The 16,719-nt window shown below is 43.9% G+C and overlaps 1 protein-coding gene across 3 annotated transcripts in view; it reads right to left on the bottom strand.

The window, feature by feature from the left end:
- akt3b (v-akt murine thymoma viral oncogene homolog 3b) overlaps positions 1–16,104 on the bottom strand; it is a 27,471-nt gene extending 11,367 nt beyond the window's left edge. The window contains exons 1-7 of one of the 3 annotated variants that reach the window (XM_030057152.1): positions 16,082–16,104; positions 16,013–16,044; positions 13,411–13,922; positions 5,257–5,382; positions 5,045–5,156; positions 2,474–2,618; positions 85–216 (exon numbers count right to left, since the gene is read on the bottom strand). In XM_030057152.1, the coding sequence (XP_029913012.1) occupies positions 85–216; positions 2,474–2,618; positions 5,045–5,156; positions 5,257–5,382; positions 13,411–13,456 (561 nt within the window). In that variant the 5' untranslated portion in view covers positions 13,457–13,922; positions 16,013–16,044; positions 16,082–16,104. Of the gene's footprint in view, positions 1–84; positions 217–2,473; positions 2,619–5,044; positions 5,157–5,256; positions 5,383–13,410; positions 13,923–14,328; positions 14,614–16,012 lie in introns of those variants that run through there. The other 2 variants (XM_030057083.1, XM_030057224.1) reach the window with 2 other exon arrangements.
- Between the last annotated feature and the right edge of the window lie 615 nt (positions 16,105–16,719).

Genomic DNA, 16,719 nt, shown 5'->3' on the forward strand with positions numbered 1-16,719 from the left:
GAGTAAAAAATCGGTATCAAAGCGGGATATCGGAGCCTCTGATCAAAACAACAATAAATAAGAGCCAGTAAAGAGAAAAAGCACCTTGGCTATAATGACTTCCTTCTTGAGGATCTTCATGGCGTAGTAGGTGCCGCTCGCCTTCTCCTTCACCAGAATGACTTTCCCAAAAGTGCCTTTGCCCAACAGCTTCAGATAGTCAAAGTCATTCATTGTCTGGAGAGAGAAGAAGAGACGAGGGTGGAGAATCACGTCAATGAACTCACATCCGCCAAAGTGAGACACCAGCCGAGTGTCCAGCGAGCTGTTTATTTACGCACATTACAAGTATGGCATGAGAGAAGGCTGATGTAAACAGTCAAAAAAAACAAAAAAAACAAACTCAGTTTCACAAAAACGTTTTACGCTCCCTTGAGGTAGTTTTAGCTTTTCTCGACAAAGAGTTAATGCTTTAAATAGGGGATGGAAACACTTTGTTTGCAGTGACAAAGCCGAGGAGCGACGACACTACGCTGACCTGAGAACAGCTGTGAACAGGTGTGTGTCATACGTGACATCAGTAATCACTAGCCTGTTCATTTACTACACACCTATCAAAGTGCCACAACAATACATCTGGTAGTAGGGCTGGGTTAAAAAAAATCAATTTAATCGATTACCCTTTAAATGGTTCGATATCGATTCATAAAATCCAAAAATTGATCTGAAGGCACTGCCAGCCAGTTTAAAAGCTGATGTTTGGATGTATTTCGGATTTAACAACAAGCACGAGGAAAACGACGAGTTGGACAAAAAACAAGCGATATGCAAGATCTGCAACGGGAAGGTAAAATACTGTGGAAACACGACGAATCTCCGCAAGCATTTAACGAGACATCACCCAGAAACACAGTTGGCACGGCTCAGACAAACCAACCTGGAGCAGGTATTGGCGCCTAAGTTACCAGCAAACTCTCAACGTGCACAGAAGATAACCGAGGCTGTTTTTATATGCAAGGACACACGACCATACAGCGTCGTTGAAAACGATGGTTTCCAAAGTCTCATTAAAACTCTGGAGCCGCGCATTATTTCTCAGAATTTTTTTTATATCCAAGTAAAATTGGTATTTTAACTGAAATATCCCTGACTGAATCAATATTGAATCGAATCGAATCTTGAATCGAATCAAATTGGGACCTTGTAATATCGAATCGAATCGATCTGGAAAATCTGAATCGAAACCCAGCCCTATCTGGTAATATGGACCGCCGATTTTTCAAACCAGCGTCATGTGACTGGGGGCGCTCTGCAGCGGCGAGGGAGGGAGGGATTCTGATATGGCAGATGGAAACGCTCCTTCATTTGCATTTTCTCTTATTGACTTTTCAAAATGCACTTAAGATATGCAAAACGTTTTGGATGAAAACCCAGACAGCGCTGCACTTCACTTTGTTATGCATCGTCTGTGGATTCATGCTACGATTCCCGTTTTCCCCTCAACCTGCCTCACTGACTTCTGCTTCAGTTAGTGATTTCCTACATTTCCCAGAATGCCTCTCAGCAACGGCCACAGACGGAGACGTGAACTTCGATCTGAGGCGGGTGTATGGGCGGAGGAATACGGTCCAAGAGAGACGTTTACCGCTCATGTTTCACATCACAGAAACATTTTTAGGGCTAAACCTGAATATTCAACTATTCAGATATTTTGTTCATTGGGTTGAATTTGATTTCCATTTTTGAGTCTGGATTTTTTTTTTTTTGTATTGAATTCCACTGGAGAAAGAGAGTGAGAGAGAGAGAGAGAGAGAGAGAGACACACACACACAGACAGACCGAGACAGAAAAAGAGAGACAGAGACAGAGAGACAGAGAAAGAGAGTGAGAGAAACGGTTGAGCGAGATAGCCAGTGAATGGAGAGAGAGTGGAAACAGACAAAACAAAGGTTTTATGAAGGTTTTGAATCAATGCAACCTCTGTAATAAATGTACACTAACAATTTGAGCCTGACTGGGCCAAAAGCAGAGAGCCGCACCCCCCCACCCCCTCACCAGGGAGCTTTGAATATTCACCGCTGACTACCAGCAAAGCTCCTGAGCCCAGAAACTGTTATTTGGGACAGCCCTGATCATTTTCTGATATCAAACTACTCACTGTAGCTGCTAAAAATATGGGATGCATGACGTCACCTCGTCTCCAACTGGCCAGGCCGAGGATAAGCACACAGCAAACAACAGAAATGCAATGTACATCACCCACAGCTGAGTTTCACAGTGTTTTTGGTGGATATTTCACCACTCATGGCTGAAGTTGTACCGAGCAGCTGTCGGGTGTGAAATGTGTGTAACTGAGTCAACGTGTGTGAAACAGGACACGACTGAAAAAGACCTTAATGTGCTCAGATGACTGGGCACGGATTAATAAAGCAAATCTGCATCAGCGTTAACCACAGTCTGTACACCGGAGTCCGTGCAGCAGTAGTTGGAGCACCTTTCGTTTGTGGTGGCTGATGGAGGTGTCCATCTCCTCCTCGTTGACGTTCTCGATCTGCGAGGTGGGGCTGCAGAGGATCCCCTCCTCCTCCTGCTTGGCCAGGGACTCGGCTACCATCTGGATGGCCTCGGCCCACTCGTCCCTGCCGGAGACAACACGGAGTGAGTCCTGGAGTGAACCTGCGCCTCCGAATCAAAATAACCCCCACGCCCCACATCAACAAAAAATTAAACATTTAACACTGCGCTCTGCATCCGAACTGGGTCAGACATCTGCAAACTGGGTGGCAGACGGGCCGGCGTGTTACCGGGAGGACTCCCCGCTCAGGCCTGTGATCTGGTTTCTCCCCTCGGGCCGCACAAGCCAGACACCCTCAGGGTTTGTTTTGACCTGCTTGGAGCTCCAGACGGGTGGAGCTCACCGCATCACGACCGTCCAGGTAAGCTGTCAATCACGGAAAAGGCAGAAAGGTACGCTGAACCTACTCTTGAATACTTTGCTGTGTTTGTCTGACCTTCCTGGCATTCGTTATATTATCCTCTGTGGCGAGCCCCACCCATCTGGCACCTAGTGGGCTAAAAAAAAAAAAAAAAAAGAAACTTCAAAGTATCTGCTCACAGAGTTTGTCCTAGATCTGCTCTGCATGCGTCGAGAACACCGACAAGAAGTTGTTGAGCGTGTATTCAAGGAATCGGCATGTGAATGAGAGCTGCTTCGTTTGCACCGAGCTCGATCGCTCACTGGGAAACACCGAAGCAAAGAGAGGAGAAAATGTAAAGTTTAACACGCAACATCTAAAGTCTAGAAAATACCACACCTATTCTGACACACTGAAATCACAGCACTGAAGGTTACTGATGCTGTTAGCCATCTTAAGCCTGCGTCGGTGTAGTGGGGCCACTGTAGGAAGAAAAACAATTACACAGCCGGGGAGGGGAAGGGGTTAAAAAGAGAAAAAACAAAATCGTGGTGATTTGAGCCCAGAATCACAATCTTCTCCTCAGCATCTGGACTTTGGGCTGATTCTGATTTGGGCCGATTCAGAAGAAAACAATTTTGGGATTCTGGGCTAAAATCACCAGGATTTCCTTGTTACTAAATCCCACTGCAAAGTAGATTTTTTTTCTCCCTACATAGGCACTAACACGCTGTCGTATCAGCCCTGCACAAACTACACAGTTACATTTTAGATGCTGCTTTTTTTTCCCCCAACAGCAAGCCACTAACATCAGGCAGCAAGTCCATCCTCAGCCTGCGCTCCACGCCTCGCCCCTCTCCTCTCCCCCCACCAGCTTCCTGTCTTTCTCCTCACGCCGCTGACTGACTCCTGCTCTGTCCGACGAGGAGCATAAACGAGTTTAGGTGTGCACCGTGCTCCTGTGATGCCGTGGGTTTGAATCCAAATCTGACGCACCTGTATCGTCCTCTCCGTCCCGTGTTTCTGTACACCGTGTGCTTTTCTGAGCATAAATAGGTCAGTGATATGACATGCATATTTTATGTGTCCAGGCCCAATGTATTCCAGAGGAACACACTTCAAATTGTTCTACCACATCTACTTAATGACAAACCAGGTTTTTTTTTTTTTTTTTAAATGCATTCCTTTTAGTTTTGGTGCATTAAAGTCCAAAAATGTGAGTCAGTGCAGTCATCCAAACATACATGAGGACAACCTAAACAGCCACCTCCATTTTAAAGTAACTTTAGCTTCTCAGTGGTGCTAAATCACGATGGTGTATTAGGGCCATTGTAGAGAAAAAATAATTTACAAGCAAAAAACTCAGAAAAATAGAGTTTCTTTTACTTTTTTTTTTTTTTTTTTTGGTGAAGGGACTGCATTGCTTGACTTTGCTCGATCTGGTGCCTGGTTCTTGATTCCTTTCCTTTCCTGAATTTCTCTGACTTTTTTCTTGCACATTTGTGACTGTATTATCTCAGAATTTAGGTTTTTTCTCGTAAATTTGTGAGTTTTTTCTAGTAAATTTACCACCTTAATAGCAAAGAATATCCACATTTTATTTTCTTGTAAATTTCAACTTTAGTCTCAGAAATTCTGACTTTTTTCTAGGAATATTAACCCCCCCTCCCCCAGCTGCGTATTTTTTTTCTCCCTATAATGACCCTAATATGCTGTCATAATAATTACTGAAACTGCATCATTTTAAAATTTCCTATGGCATTCTCTGGGTGATAAGACAACAACTCATGTTTGAAAAATCAATTAATGCCACAATAAAAGCTATTTTAAAAATCTGCATATATAGATTACTTCTTGTAGTATTTGAAATGCAATTTGGTCCATTTTTGGGCCTATTCTGAAAAAAAAATTAGAATTAGAACATTATATATTATTTTTATTAAGAAGATTGGATGTGGAGGATAAATTAGCAGTAGCCAATATTAATATTTTGATTTTTTTTTTTTTATCCCCAGTTAATGTGGAAGTCCTGCTTCTCTCTGCCCTGAATGAGGCCTATTCTGTCTGAAAAACCACGCAACTCTCCAGACCAACTTCAGACCTGAAAACAAATCTGCAGAGGAGGAGGATGAAAACAACGAAGGTCTCACCTCTCATCAGGGGAGTCGACATGGAAAGTCCTCTCGATGACGGTGGTCCACTGCAGACAGCGGATGATGAAGGTGTTGGGCTTGGGCCGCTCCGTCTTCATCAGCTGACATTCTGACGGTGACAGAGAGACGATGTCATGCTTTACATTTGTGTTTCCTCTCGCTGTATTTGGTGCTGGAAAAGAAATTGGAGCGAGAAGCGAACCCCCTACTTGCTACAGAGAAGTTGTTGAGCGGGTAGGCCAGGTCGGCGTCCTGCGGCTTGTCCTTGTAGCCGATGAAGGAGCCGTCCGTCTTCAACAGGAAGTAGCGCGGTCGCCAGTTCTTGATGTACTCACCTGCAGGGAGAGGAAGTGACAGCGACAGGTTACTTCCTGCTGCGCTCGCCTGCGTCTGGCCGAGCCCCGACTGTCTCAACCTGACCCACTTTAAATCGCCCGGTGTGTTTTTTCCACTCAAGAACATTTTTATTAAATTCTTAACATGTAAAGAAGCACGTAAGTAAACTCGCTACAAAAGTAAAACCAAAACATACAAATAAACAAACTTATAATAACATTTGACTCTGCACACGCAGTTTCACTTGATGCTTAATGGACAAAGTCGTGACTGCATCCCAAAAAAAAAAAAAAAAATGAAATAGAAGATGGAATGAATGGATTTCAATAAATGACTGAATCATAATTTTTGCATTATTATTATCATTTCCATGGAAACAGCCATTAAAATGATGACAGTGTAATTATTATTATTTTTTTTTTGCTAGGATCTGTACCAAAGAAACACGTTTTCTTACATCTGGAAAATATAATTTGTAGACCAGTGCATCTCTGCAGCACCATAATACTTCATTTTACAACAGCAATCTTTTGTCACACTTTTTACCTTTATAAAAAAAAAAAAAAAAATTGCGATTTGGACATTTGCACTTGGTCATAATGCAATTTCGATAATATTTCGATTAATTAAACCCTCTGCCACTGAACACACTGTTTGAATTTGGACATGAGCTTCTTTAGGAAGCTTATTCCTTTGACGTACAATTGCCTATGACAAAATATCAGTGTGCCAATATTTTGGAGATGACTATTCTCTAAAATGTTTATCATACATAAATATAAACAATACATTTTTTCTCTTAAATTTCTCCTCGAGTAGCTGCTCTGCCACAGGTTGAGTCCCGTCTCTTCATCATTTTGATCCTGTTACAGATTAATCTTCGTCAACTCTTCTGTTGTACACGATGGAACAGATTTATGTTTTATTTTTTTATAAGCCAGCTGATAAATTCCTGCACACGCCCTGTCATAATGAAGCCTGAAACACTTGCTGCTTTCTTTTGTGCTGTCTGCAGCCTCTGTATTGCTCTAATTTTATCACATGTGGACTGCAGGGTTCGTGGCCCAAACTGCATGGGATTAGCAGAAGGTGGGCACAAGGTGGGAGAGCCGTGGCTGCCCAGAGAACCCATTTTCATTCAGACGTCTGGAGGTCAGAGGTCAAGGGACCCCGCTGAAATATCAGCGCTTCCCTCGCCCAAATTTAGCCAAACTTTGTAGCGACATTTAACCGCCTTGTTGACAACCTAGTATGACATGCACAAATGATTAAATCTTACTCAGCTCAGTTCCCAGCTCGTCAAAATCATTTTTTAATCCCCAGGTGTAAGAAATGTACAAATGTGCTGGACTCAGATTAGCACCAGACCTAAAGGTAATACGGTGTGTTTTTTTTTTTCTTTTTCAGCTTCAGCTCACCATCCGGCATCTGAACCGCTGCAACATTTACCCAGAAAAAACAGCACATGCCATCAAAACTCTCCCCAAACTATTTTCACACATCTGACTCTCACTCACGAGCCTTCAGAGACACAGCGTGATGAGGATGACAAAGGCTTCGGCGTAAAGAGAGAGACGAGATGTGTGATGCACTCAGACAACTTGAGACGACTTTGACAACTCGGTCACATCAAGCAGACAGCCGAGCCGAGTTTCCTCCAGCAGCAGAGCAGCCAGAGAACGTCTGCAGCAGCCAGCAGCTTCACTTCAGTCGCTGCTCTGTCAAACGGCAGGTAGATAACACACAGGTACAATCTGTGTTTACTGTTAGTTGTTGCATTTTACAGCTACTCTCCCCAGAATCCCCTGAGCAGTGGATTCAAAACGAGCTCCAGGGTCCATGAGGGTTATGTCATTTTAACAATTATGAATATACTTTTCTCAGGTTATTTTGGCTAATAAATTGGTATATGTTTGATGATCTTTTTTTTTTTTTTTTTGTTACGGCCTGACTTTTATTGTTTACGTTTCGGTAATTTTTTGGAAACTTGTTACTGCTGTTTCGGTATTGTTTTGCAAACAAAAAGTTTGCAAAACAAGGATATTTTTTGAAATTTATTACTAATGTTCTGGTCATTTTTTTGCAAAATTTTCACTAACATTCACAATTCAATAACAATTATTACTTACAACCAGGTAATTTATTACTTCCGTTTTTTCCATTCCGTTATCTGCACTGGAAAAGGAGATCCAGAAAAGTAGTAGGATGCACACTGGCACGCTATAAAAAATGACTGTTTTGTGCTCGTTTGCTCACTTGCTCATTTCCTTTTCCCCATGTTTTGGAAAGAAATCAAGTGAATTTGCTCAGGTTTCAAAGGGTTAACTCACCAGATACCACTATGACACAAAAATAAGGGTGGCAGTTAGCTAGCTGGTGTGTAACAAACACCAGGAGCAGGGTGTCCAGGGGTCTGTGACCGCCCTGAGCCCCTCGCTCCCGGTCAAGCTGCCCTGGGTTTTACAGCTCACAGCCTCCGCCACATCTCGACTCTGACATGACAGCAGATTTCAGAAACAGCACTTCTCATGTATCCAGCTCAACTTGTGAGGATTTAGATCATTATTTAAAATATCTGTGACTTTTCCTAAAATGTAGGGTGTATTCAGACCTGTCTCGTTTCGAGCGGTTGTTCCGAAACAGTGAGCGTTTCCCTCGAAAGATCGGTTCGTTTGGACACGTGTGAACACAGCAATCGCGCTCGGCTGCGGGGATGAAACAAGCGGACCGAGATCGCCTAGACCGGCTGGTCTCGGCTCGCTTCCTTTCAAGCCCTGGAGCGGTTCGTTTGCAGTGAGAACAGAACCGACACAAATGACTCAGAACTGTGGTTCACTCTCCAATAGAGGGGGGCAGTAATGCACCCAGTTGTCAACCAAAAAAAGAAACAGCAGAAGAAGAAGCAACAGAAGAAGAAGTAGGTGCAGTAAGACATTATTTTCAATGCGCAGTCTGGATTCCTGGTAGAACTGGATATTTTCTTCATTTACAGAACACTGGTATAGTAACCATAGAAACACAAAAAAACAAATGAGCCACACGCTGTTGATGTTCCATGGCTGCTGTTCCCGGGGTATTTTCCTTGCGGGATTTCTGACCAATGAGAGAACAGTTGGCCCGCGCATGGCATTTGTTTACAACTTTGGACCGATACGGACTGTTGCCTTGACAACACAAACGACCCAAAAGAAAAATGCAACAACTGTATCGATTTAGTCGCTGAATCGGAACAAAGCAAACGAGCCACAGGTCTGAATACACCCTTAAGCATACTTAATAATTTTCCAAGACATTTCCATGTGTGGAAAATGGAAGTATTCTTCCTGATTATGACAGACCTCAGAAGCCCTGAATAGCAATACACATGCCCTACAACAAAGTGTCAAAAATAACAACAAAGTCTAACGTCAAGTGATCAGATAATAAAGTGGTGTCTTCAAATGTCTTTCTTAGTCTGACCAGCAGCCAAAAAATCCCAAAGTATTCATGTTATAATGATATGAAAACAGAAAAGGAAGACAATGTCAGCATCTTAGTGAACTCAGTGAGGCATTTTTACTGAATAAATAACTAAACTGATTGGGATTTTTTTTATTTCATTATAAGCAATGTTTTTTTTTTTTTAGCAGTCAATGACTCATTGCAGCAATACCAATAAGTTCACTGCATCCCTTTACTGTGATGCAGTTTTTAAAACCAGGAGAAGACAACGCAAGCCACATCACGATATTATCCAAAATCCAAGTTGATATCCAGCCCTGTGCGATATTAATATCGACATCTCATCCAGCCCTACCAAAGACCAAAACTGGGTAATCATGTGTCTGATTTTTCTTAACTTCTAAAGATGTGCAAATGAGTGGAAATGAATGTTCGTTCTGTTTGAGAGCGGTGAGTTTCGGTGTTGGACGCTGCACAGAGTTGTGGAGAGCATGTTTCTGTGTGCAGGCTCTTATTGTAAGAGCACACAGAGGTGCACTAAACAATTCAGGGACTTGTGGGGGCCGCAGAGGAAGGAACCAGGGTGTTAGGTCATCCTAATGCCACGGCAGAGACTTCCCCTGCCTGCCTGCCTGCCTGCCTGCCAGCAGAGCCGGGCTCAAACCGCACAAACACACCTCAGGCACACTCAGACCACTGTGGGAAGTGAACAGGCCGAAGCGCCGCTGCTCCGACCGAGCTGCAGCAGCCGGCAACTCGCCTTCTGTGCTCGCCATTTTGGCAGGTTAACAGCCATTGTTTGTTTGGAGGTGCTGTTCCAAAATGTGGCTGGCAAGAAGACTTGGTAGCCGGACAGCCTGTTCTGTAACATCATGGCCGCAGGTTCAATCCCCACAACAGATCACATGTCAATCAACATCAAAGTTCTCCTTCAGACACCGAGCTCTACCGGCTATTTTAGTGATAACAGAGACGGGAACTAAAATATAAAATCAAGAGGGAGAATCTTGGATTACATGAGCCATATAAACATGTATGCCTCGCTTAAAAAAAATGAAATAATATTACACGCACACACACCTAGAGCAGTTTCACACACAATCTGTGTTTCTATCCAACTGTCAAGTGAATTTTACATTATTTTATGTGGCAAAATAGTTGTTTTTTGTTTTTGTTTTTTTAAATGTGATTTATGTGTTGCTCCATCACCTGGGAGTAGCCAAACCGGGGTTAGTATTGTCAGTTAATGTGGGTCATATTCATGTTTTCATCAAAAAACTGATTTGGTAATCAGGCTGCACAGTTGCAAATGAAGTTATGAACCTAGATTATTTTGCTACATATTCTGATTGAGATTATTAATCACAAAATGATTAGTCTTCATTATTTGGAGAACAGAACTGCTCTTCTGCAGCTTTTGCATCTGCAGCAGCTCGACTATTGTAAACACAGCAGACATTCATGAAATGAAATGAGACTTAATGTATTTTGCTGACATTGTTAACGATGACTGAGTGACATTAAATGTTTTAGTGTTTCCAAATTCCACAATCATCTATTCTGGAGATCCAAATCACAATGTATGATCATTTAAGTGGAGCTCCACGAAGATTTCTAACAAAAACAACGTGTGGCTGAACAACAACAATGGAAACAATGCAATAATGAAATAATAAGACACATATACCGGACTGAACAGCAGGTCTGACATTTCTAGCAGGTTGAGGCGGGCAGATAGTTGAAAGGCAAAACTTCAGGAAGTCCAACGCCACTTTCCACGTCACTATTCACAACACTATAGTGCAGACTTTCTTCAGTGCAACAAAAACCTCTTCCGCTTCAAGCAAACGCGTTTGAGTTGAGCAAAACAGCTGAGAATCATGATATTACAATTCACAATACTGTACTGACTCTGCAGCCCCTTGTATTAATACGCATCGCTCATCCACTTCAGTCAGAATGGGAATTCTGAGTTCAACTGAGTCCATTTCTAACCCCTTTTTTGACACCTTTTTTTTTTTTTTTTTTTTTACCCAGGACAGTAAACGGAGCATGCTGCTGTTTTTCAGCCACGCCCTTACACCCAGTACATGTGCAGTACAATTACACCCAGTATGCCCAGTACCAAGGTTATTATAGTTAACTAAAACTAAACTAAAAACCAAAACTAGGAGAGAAAAAAAACATTTTAGTTAACTGAAATAAGTATAAGTAAAAACTAGACTTAAGAAAAAAAAATTATCTGAAACAATATTGTGCACCAACAAAATTAACTAACATAAAATAAAATTCTGTTGCTAAATGTAATTTTAAAAAAAAAGCTAACTAAAACTAATACTGACACTAATAAAAATTATTCTAAAACTATACATTTTTAAACAATAAAAACTAAAATGAAATGAGCAACGCCACTCTGGAAGCTCATCCGAACTGAAAACAAAAATTAAAAACGAAACAAAAAGGAAAAAACTAATGAAAAATACAAAACTGTAATAACTCTAGCCGCTACAACCGCAGTCTTCCCCGCTGGCAGCTCCAGTGGAACAGACTGGGAGTTCAGTGTCTTGCTCAAGGACACATGGGCTGTTCATTCACTCCCCCCGATCCACACTTCCCTGCCAGCCCGGGGATCGAACTGGCAACCTTTCAGTCACAAGCCTGCTCCTCCAGCCTTTGGGCCACAGCTGTTGTACATCTCATTAATCCACCCAGGTGTTCTGTTATGCAATAAGTGTTTTAAGCTTTGCTCGTACATTTTCAGTCCGTTAGGTGGAGAATACAGAATTGCAAAGCGGGCAGAGCCACAGGTTCTGTAAGTACTGTTGTTTTTTTTTCCCCCATACCCATGATATTACTACTCAGCACTGAATCACAGGAGTCTCCTGAATAAATATACCAGACCAAAGGGTTATGCTATGGCCACCACTTTTAAATGTTTACGTGTCGTTTGTGAGAAACCACATCTTTCGGTCAGCTCAGTTCACCAAAAAGACACAAAACACTACACTACCCATGAGCCTCGGCAACTGTTGCTATGGTGAAGACGCCAGCTAACAAGGAAAAATGTGTGTTCAGATATATTCAATATTCTACTGAATCCCAGGTCAGTGGATGCAGCGAGGAGCAAAACGTGTCTGCTGAGATGATGGAGGAGCGTGTGCATGAAGTCGACTCAAAGCTACAAAACTCAACTTGACCCGCAGCAAAACTGGCTGTTTCCTGAAGCAGTGCACTGTGGGACTCACTTCCCTCCATACGTTTTTTATGTATGCAGTCTTGTATCTTTGTCTTTGTCCAATGGAGCTGAATTATTTCAACACAGTTGCTATGTGTTTGTACCGATGATTCAGCCGTCTGAGCTTCATGTCAGCCTTTGAAACGCTCAAACTGCCGTCTCGTGCATTTGGAGAGAATAAAAGGGATTTTTACTTCTGGAGACCTGTCCGTCCAAAATCACCCCACCCACTTCGCAACACTCAAGACCATATTTAGAGGACGGGCATTTTCCTCCGACGCCACGCTCAGGACGGGAGGCTCAAATGCTGTTATCATGTCGTACTGCTGTGCTCCAGGTTGCACGCCATAGAAATATGACAATTTGTTATTATTTCACCGCTTCCCAATTGACGAACAACTGAAAAGACAACGGCTAGTGAAAAGACTTTAATAAGTGGTTTTAAAAGAACTGTGTCCAATACGTTTGTTGATATTTAATAATCAATTCACGTTTTTCCTATTGCATCGTGTAACGCTATCGAATGGTGACGTTAGATAGGAAGTGGGGTAGGAAATAACGGGTGATCAGACATGTTGTTTTACTTTGAAATATGGCCCCATGTCCCTCTGGATCCACTGTTTCCTCAGTCGCTGATCAATCGGGAAGCAGTGGAATGATAAAGTACCATCAGATTCTCTACGTTTATTAAATATGCAAACTGGAACACAACAGCACAGTGTTATCCATTTGATTACAGCATTTGAGCGTCCAACCCTGAGTGTGATGTCAGAGGAAGACGGCCGCCATGCGAATATGGCCTGTTTCGGCGTATTGTGACACACAATGTATCATGGCCTATATTGTGATGCATATTGCATCATGAGGTCTGTGCCAATACCCAGGTCTAGCTTTTCAAACCCCAGTTTTTCCCTTAAATTCTCCTTAAGTAGTTTCAATGTTGGGAAAAACTGTTTTTTTCCATAGGTTCTGTGTATCTGCTGGCACTTTAAAGCCAAGATGCCATTGTTTCATGGCTGCAGCATCACATCAAACACAATATCTGCATGTCTTGTGCATCATTTTACGCACGTTTCCCTGGAATTAACCGGACATATTTGGGATCTTTGGAAAATCCGGGATCTCCACTAGAATTTAAAATAAAGTTCTGCGGGTTTGAGCAAAGCAGAGTGTACGTTTGCAACGCTGGACTCGCTGATGGGACCAGCAGGGTTGAAGTTTCCATCCAGCTTATTAAATTTCATTCATTTTTTCTGATTCAGCATGTCATAATTTGCCCATTAAATCAATAAACAAACACGTATGTGAATCCAGCTGTTGGAGACACACACACACACACACGCCGGCTCACCTCTTTTCTGCACCCAGCCTTCCTTGACGACGTTCTGGTCGCTCATGGTGGCCTCTCCTCCTCACCAGTTCTCCCAGCTCGCCCAGTCTGGTGACCCTGGAGGGGCTGTCAGGTGGGTGGAGGGTGACGGGTGGGGGCGGGTTTGTGGCTTCAGCGGGTGCAGAGGGGCGGGGCTAATGCTGGGTCAGCAGTGCCTCTATCTGCTTGACCTCCGACCTCAGGCCTGCCTGCGCCCACTCAGATCTGTCAGTCAGTCTGCAGCCTCTCTCTCTCTCTCTCTCTTGTTCCCACACTCACTTTCTATGTCTCTCGCCCTCTCGACCCAACTTGACTTTCTCCTTTTTCCTGCAGTTGTCGCTCTCTCTCTTTCTCTGTCTCCGTCTCCTCACCTCTTTTTTCCCCCTTGCCTATTGCTAACACTCCTTTGCTTAAACTTCTGTCTCTCTCTTGCACTTTTCTTCTTCTTCTTCTACTTCTTCTTCGGTGTTCAGGCGTTGCAGCGGTGAGTCAGGCTGGAAGGAAGTAGAGGCAGAGAAAGGAGAGAAAGGAGAAAAAAAACAGCAGGTCTATGGATAGTTTCCTTTCATGAGACCGGGACTCATTGTTAATACCCACAACACACTTCCTGTCCCCTTATACCTCCTTGTCTCCTTCCCTCGTTCCCTCCCTCCTTACGTCATTCCCTCTTGCACTGCCTTGCTCCTTCGCTCTCTTACCTCAGTCTCTCCTTCCTACCCTGACTCCCTTCCCTCCTTCTTTCCCTCCTTTACTCCCTCAATCCCATGTTCCCTCCTTCCTTCCCTTCTGCTCTTGTTTCTCCATCTCTGTCTCTAACCCTTCTTTCTCTCCTTCCCACCCTTTCACGCTCTCTCTCTCTCTCACACACACACACTCTTTCTCTCAGTCTTACATATCTACCTTTCAGTCTCTTGCTTCGGTCACTGAACTCTGCACTCGGTGAACACAGCTTTCTCCGACGCCGGCTGCGTTTCTTACACAGGGCGCGGAGGAAACATTTACTTGCAGCACATCAAATGCCATTCTGGGACAACCCGTGCCTTATCGAGACGCAATTCACAAACCCTTTTACGCAGCGTGAGCCCACACACCCTCACTGGAATAAGGTTTTGTCCAAGCACTAAAGCCCCATTGGGAAAAAAATGTTGCTGCCTGTCTGTCCTGTGGGTAAAAGGAGTGAAATTTCTGAATAATCTGAATAGCATTTTTTTTTTTTTTTTTTTTTTTTTACACATTTGGATGTTGTAGTAACTTTTGATGAATGAAGTCAAAAAGGAATTGATCTTCATTTGGCTGTGGGATCCCCTAGTGCCCTGTCAATGACCCCCCCTAAGCATTCCAGGACCCCAGTCTGGGACCCCCTATCCCATAAAGTTACTCTACAACTCTGATTTTCAGTCTGATCATGATTACATTCCCAAATATGTGCTTGGAGGACCACTTAACACCACAATGCACATCTATGAGCCGCTGGGGATCACAGCCCCCCCATGAGCTTATCGCATGTTATTGATATACTGCATTCCCAAACAGACAGCCAAACAATCCCAGTCGGAGCATGGCAGCTACAGGAGCGATGCAAAGATGCTTGTACGAGCTTGTGCTGCAGCAACAAGACTGAGCATCCCCTCTGAATGCACAGCGCACATATACCACAGCAGGGAAACGCAAGGCTGCAAAACAAATGGGAGCCATCGCCATCCAATGACAACAAAAACAATGGCAGACATGAGCTGGCGTTATATATTTAGAAGGCGACAAACGCCGGTTCGCATCTGTGTGCCCTCGGTGCCACAGACAGCCCCGTCTCTAATTTATTGGACATGATTAGGCCTTGCACTGCATGCAAACAAACAAATAGTGAAACAACAGCTTTTGTTTCAAGGGCGTGTGGTGTCATTATCTGTTACATAACAACATCCGCTCGGCGTGCTCCATTATAGTCTATGGGCGAGACGCAAATAAAATGCTTCCTTTGACTCGTGTAGTGATTGCTCACTATTACAGCCCCAACAAAAAAAAAAAAAAAAAAAGCTGACTTCACGTCAAAGGGGTCAGGGAAATTATTGTGTAAGCCGAGCTGGCCTGTGATGGCTTGGCAGAGGGATGCTAGCGTTAGCGGGTTAGCAGCAGCTAGCATAGCGAGGCTAGCTCAACTGACGTGATGTTATTTTCATCTCCGTGGTGAAATGACGGTGTATAAGGTGATGCTGCCGGGATGTTTTGTTTGTTTGTTTGTTTGTTCGCGGTGTGACCAGCCGAGACGCTGTGTTTTTGAGCGGATGGGGCTGGAGGAGGAGGGGGTGGGGGTGATGGGGCCGAGGCCAGACGGTACCGTTAGCCCTCCCTCTGCAGCAGCATCCCGGCGCCGCATCCCAGACTGGCAAATGACGAAGCAGCAGCAGCAGCAGCAGCGCCGCTAGCATGCTAACCTCCGCTGCGCTCCCACCCCGAGACCAACCGCTCCCCGCGCCCGAAAACAACCGCCCCGACCCCGCTTCACCCTCCGCGTCCTGCTCCCTCCACCCCCTCACCAAAAAAAAAAAAACCTTCCATTCCCAACATGTTAAATCGTTTTTATTACCTGGCAGTCGAAGAATGATAGGGACGCCCCCCCTTCCTCCTCCACCACCACCACCACCACCACCACCACCTCCTCCTCCTCCTCCTCCTCCTCCTCCTCTTCTATGGGCACTGGAGCATCCAAAGGGCTGTTTTTGTGGACGGAGCGGTCAGTGGTAAAAATAGAAGGACAGCGACGGATCCATAGCTGCTGATGCTGTGTCCAGACTGTGGTACCCAGCGGGAGAAAGAAGGGGTTTTGTTTTTTTTTTCCCAGACAGACGGAGACTGCAGCGACAGACAGAGCCGCTCCGGTTCCTCCACATTCAGCCAGGAAACCTCGTCACGTCACGTTCAACCCGAGCTGGGAGGACTCCTGCTGCCTTCAGGCGCCCGCTCGCAACGTGGGAAATTCAATCAACGCACCCGATCACCCGGCAGATGGGACAGTCAACGTGGGAATTTTGTGATGATGCGCAGAGCGGGGTTATAACAGCTTTAGATTTTTCATTACTTTTTATTATAATTATTATAATAATAATAATAATTTTTTTTTTTTTTTTTTGTTTCATCTCAGGTAGCTCCCAGAGTGATTCCGCTCGTTTTTGTTTAGTTTATATATATATTATTTAATGTTTCGTTTTTAGTAGTCTCAGTATTAGTTGTTGTTTTTAATTCTAATATGGGTTGTGTTTGTCAGAATAGGTTTTCCAGTCCAAAGCCAACACT

The sequence above is a fragment of the Myripristis murdjan genome, chromosome 1, assembly GCF_902150065.1.
Source record: "Myripristis murdjan chromosome 1, fMyrMur1.1, whole genome shotgun sequence".
NCBI lineage: Eukaryota > Metazoa > Chordata > Actinopteri > Holocentriformes > Holocentridae > Myripristis > Myripristis murdjan.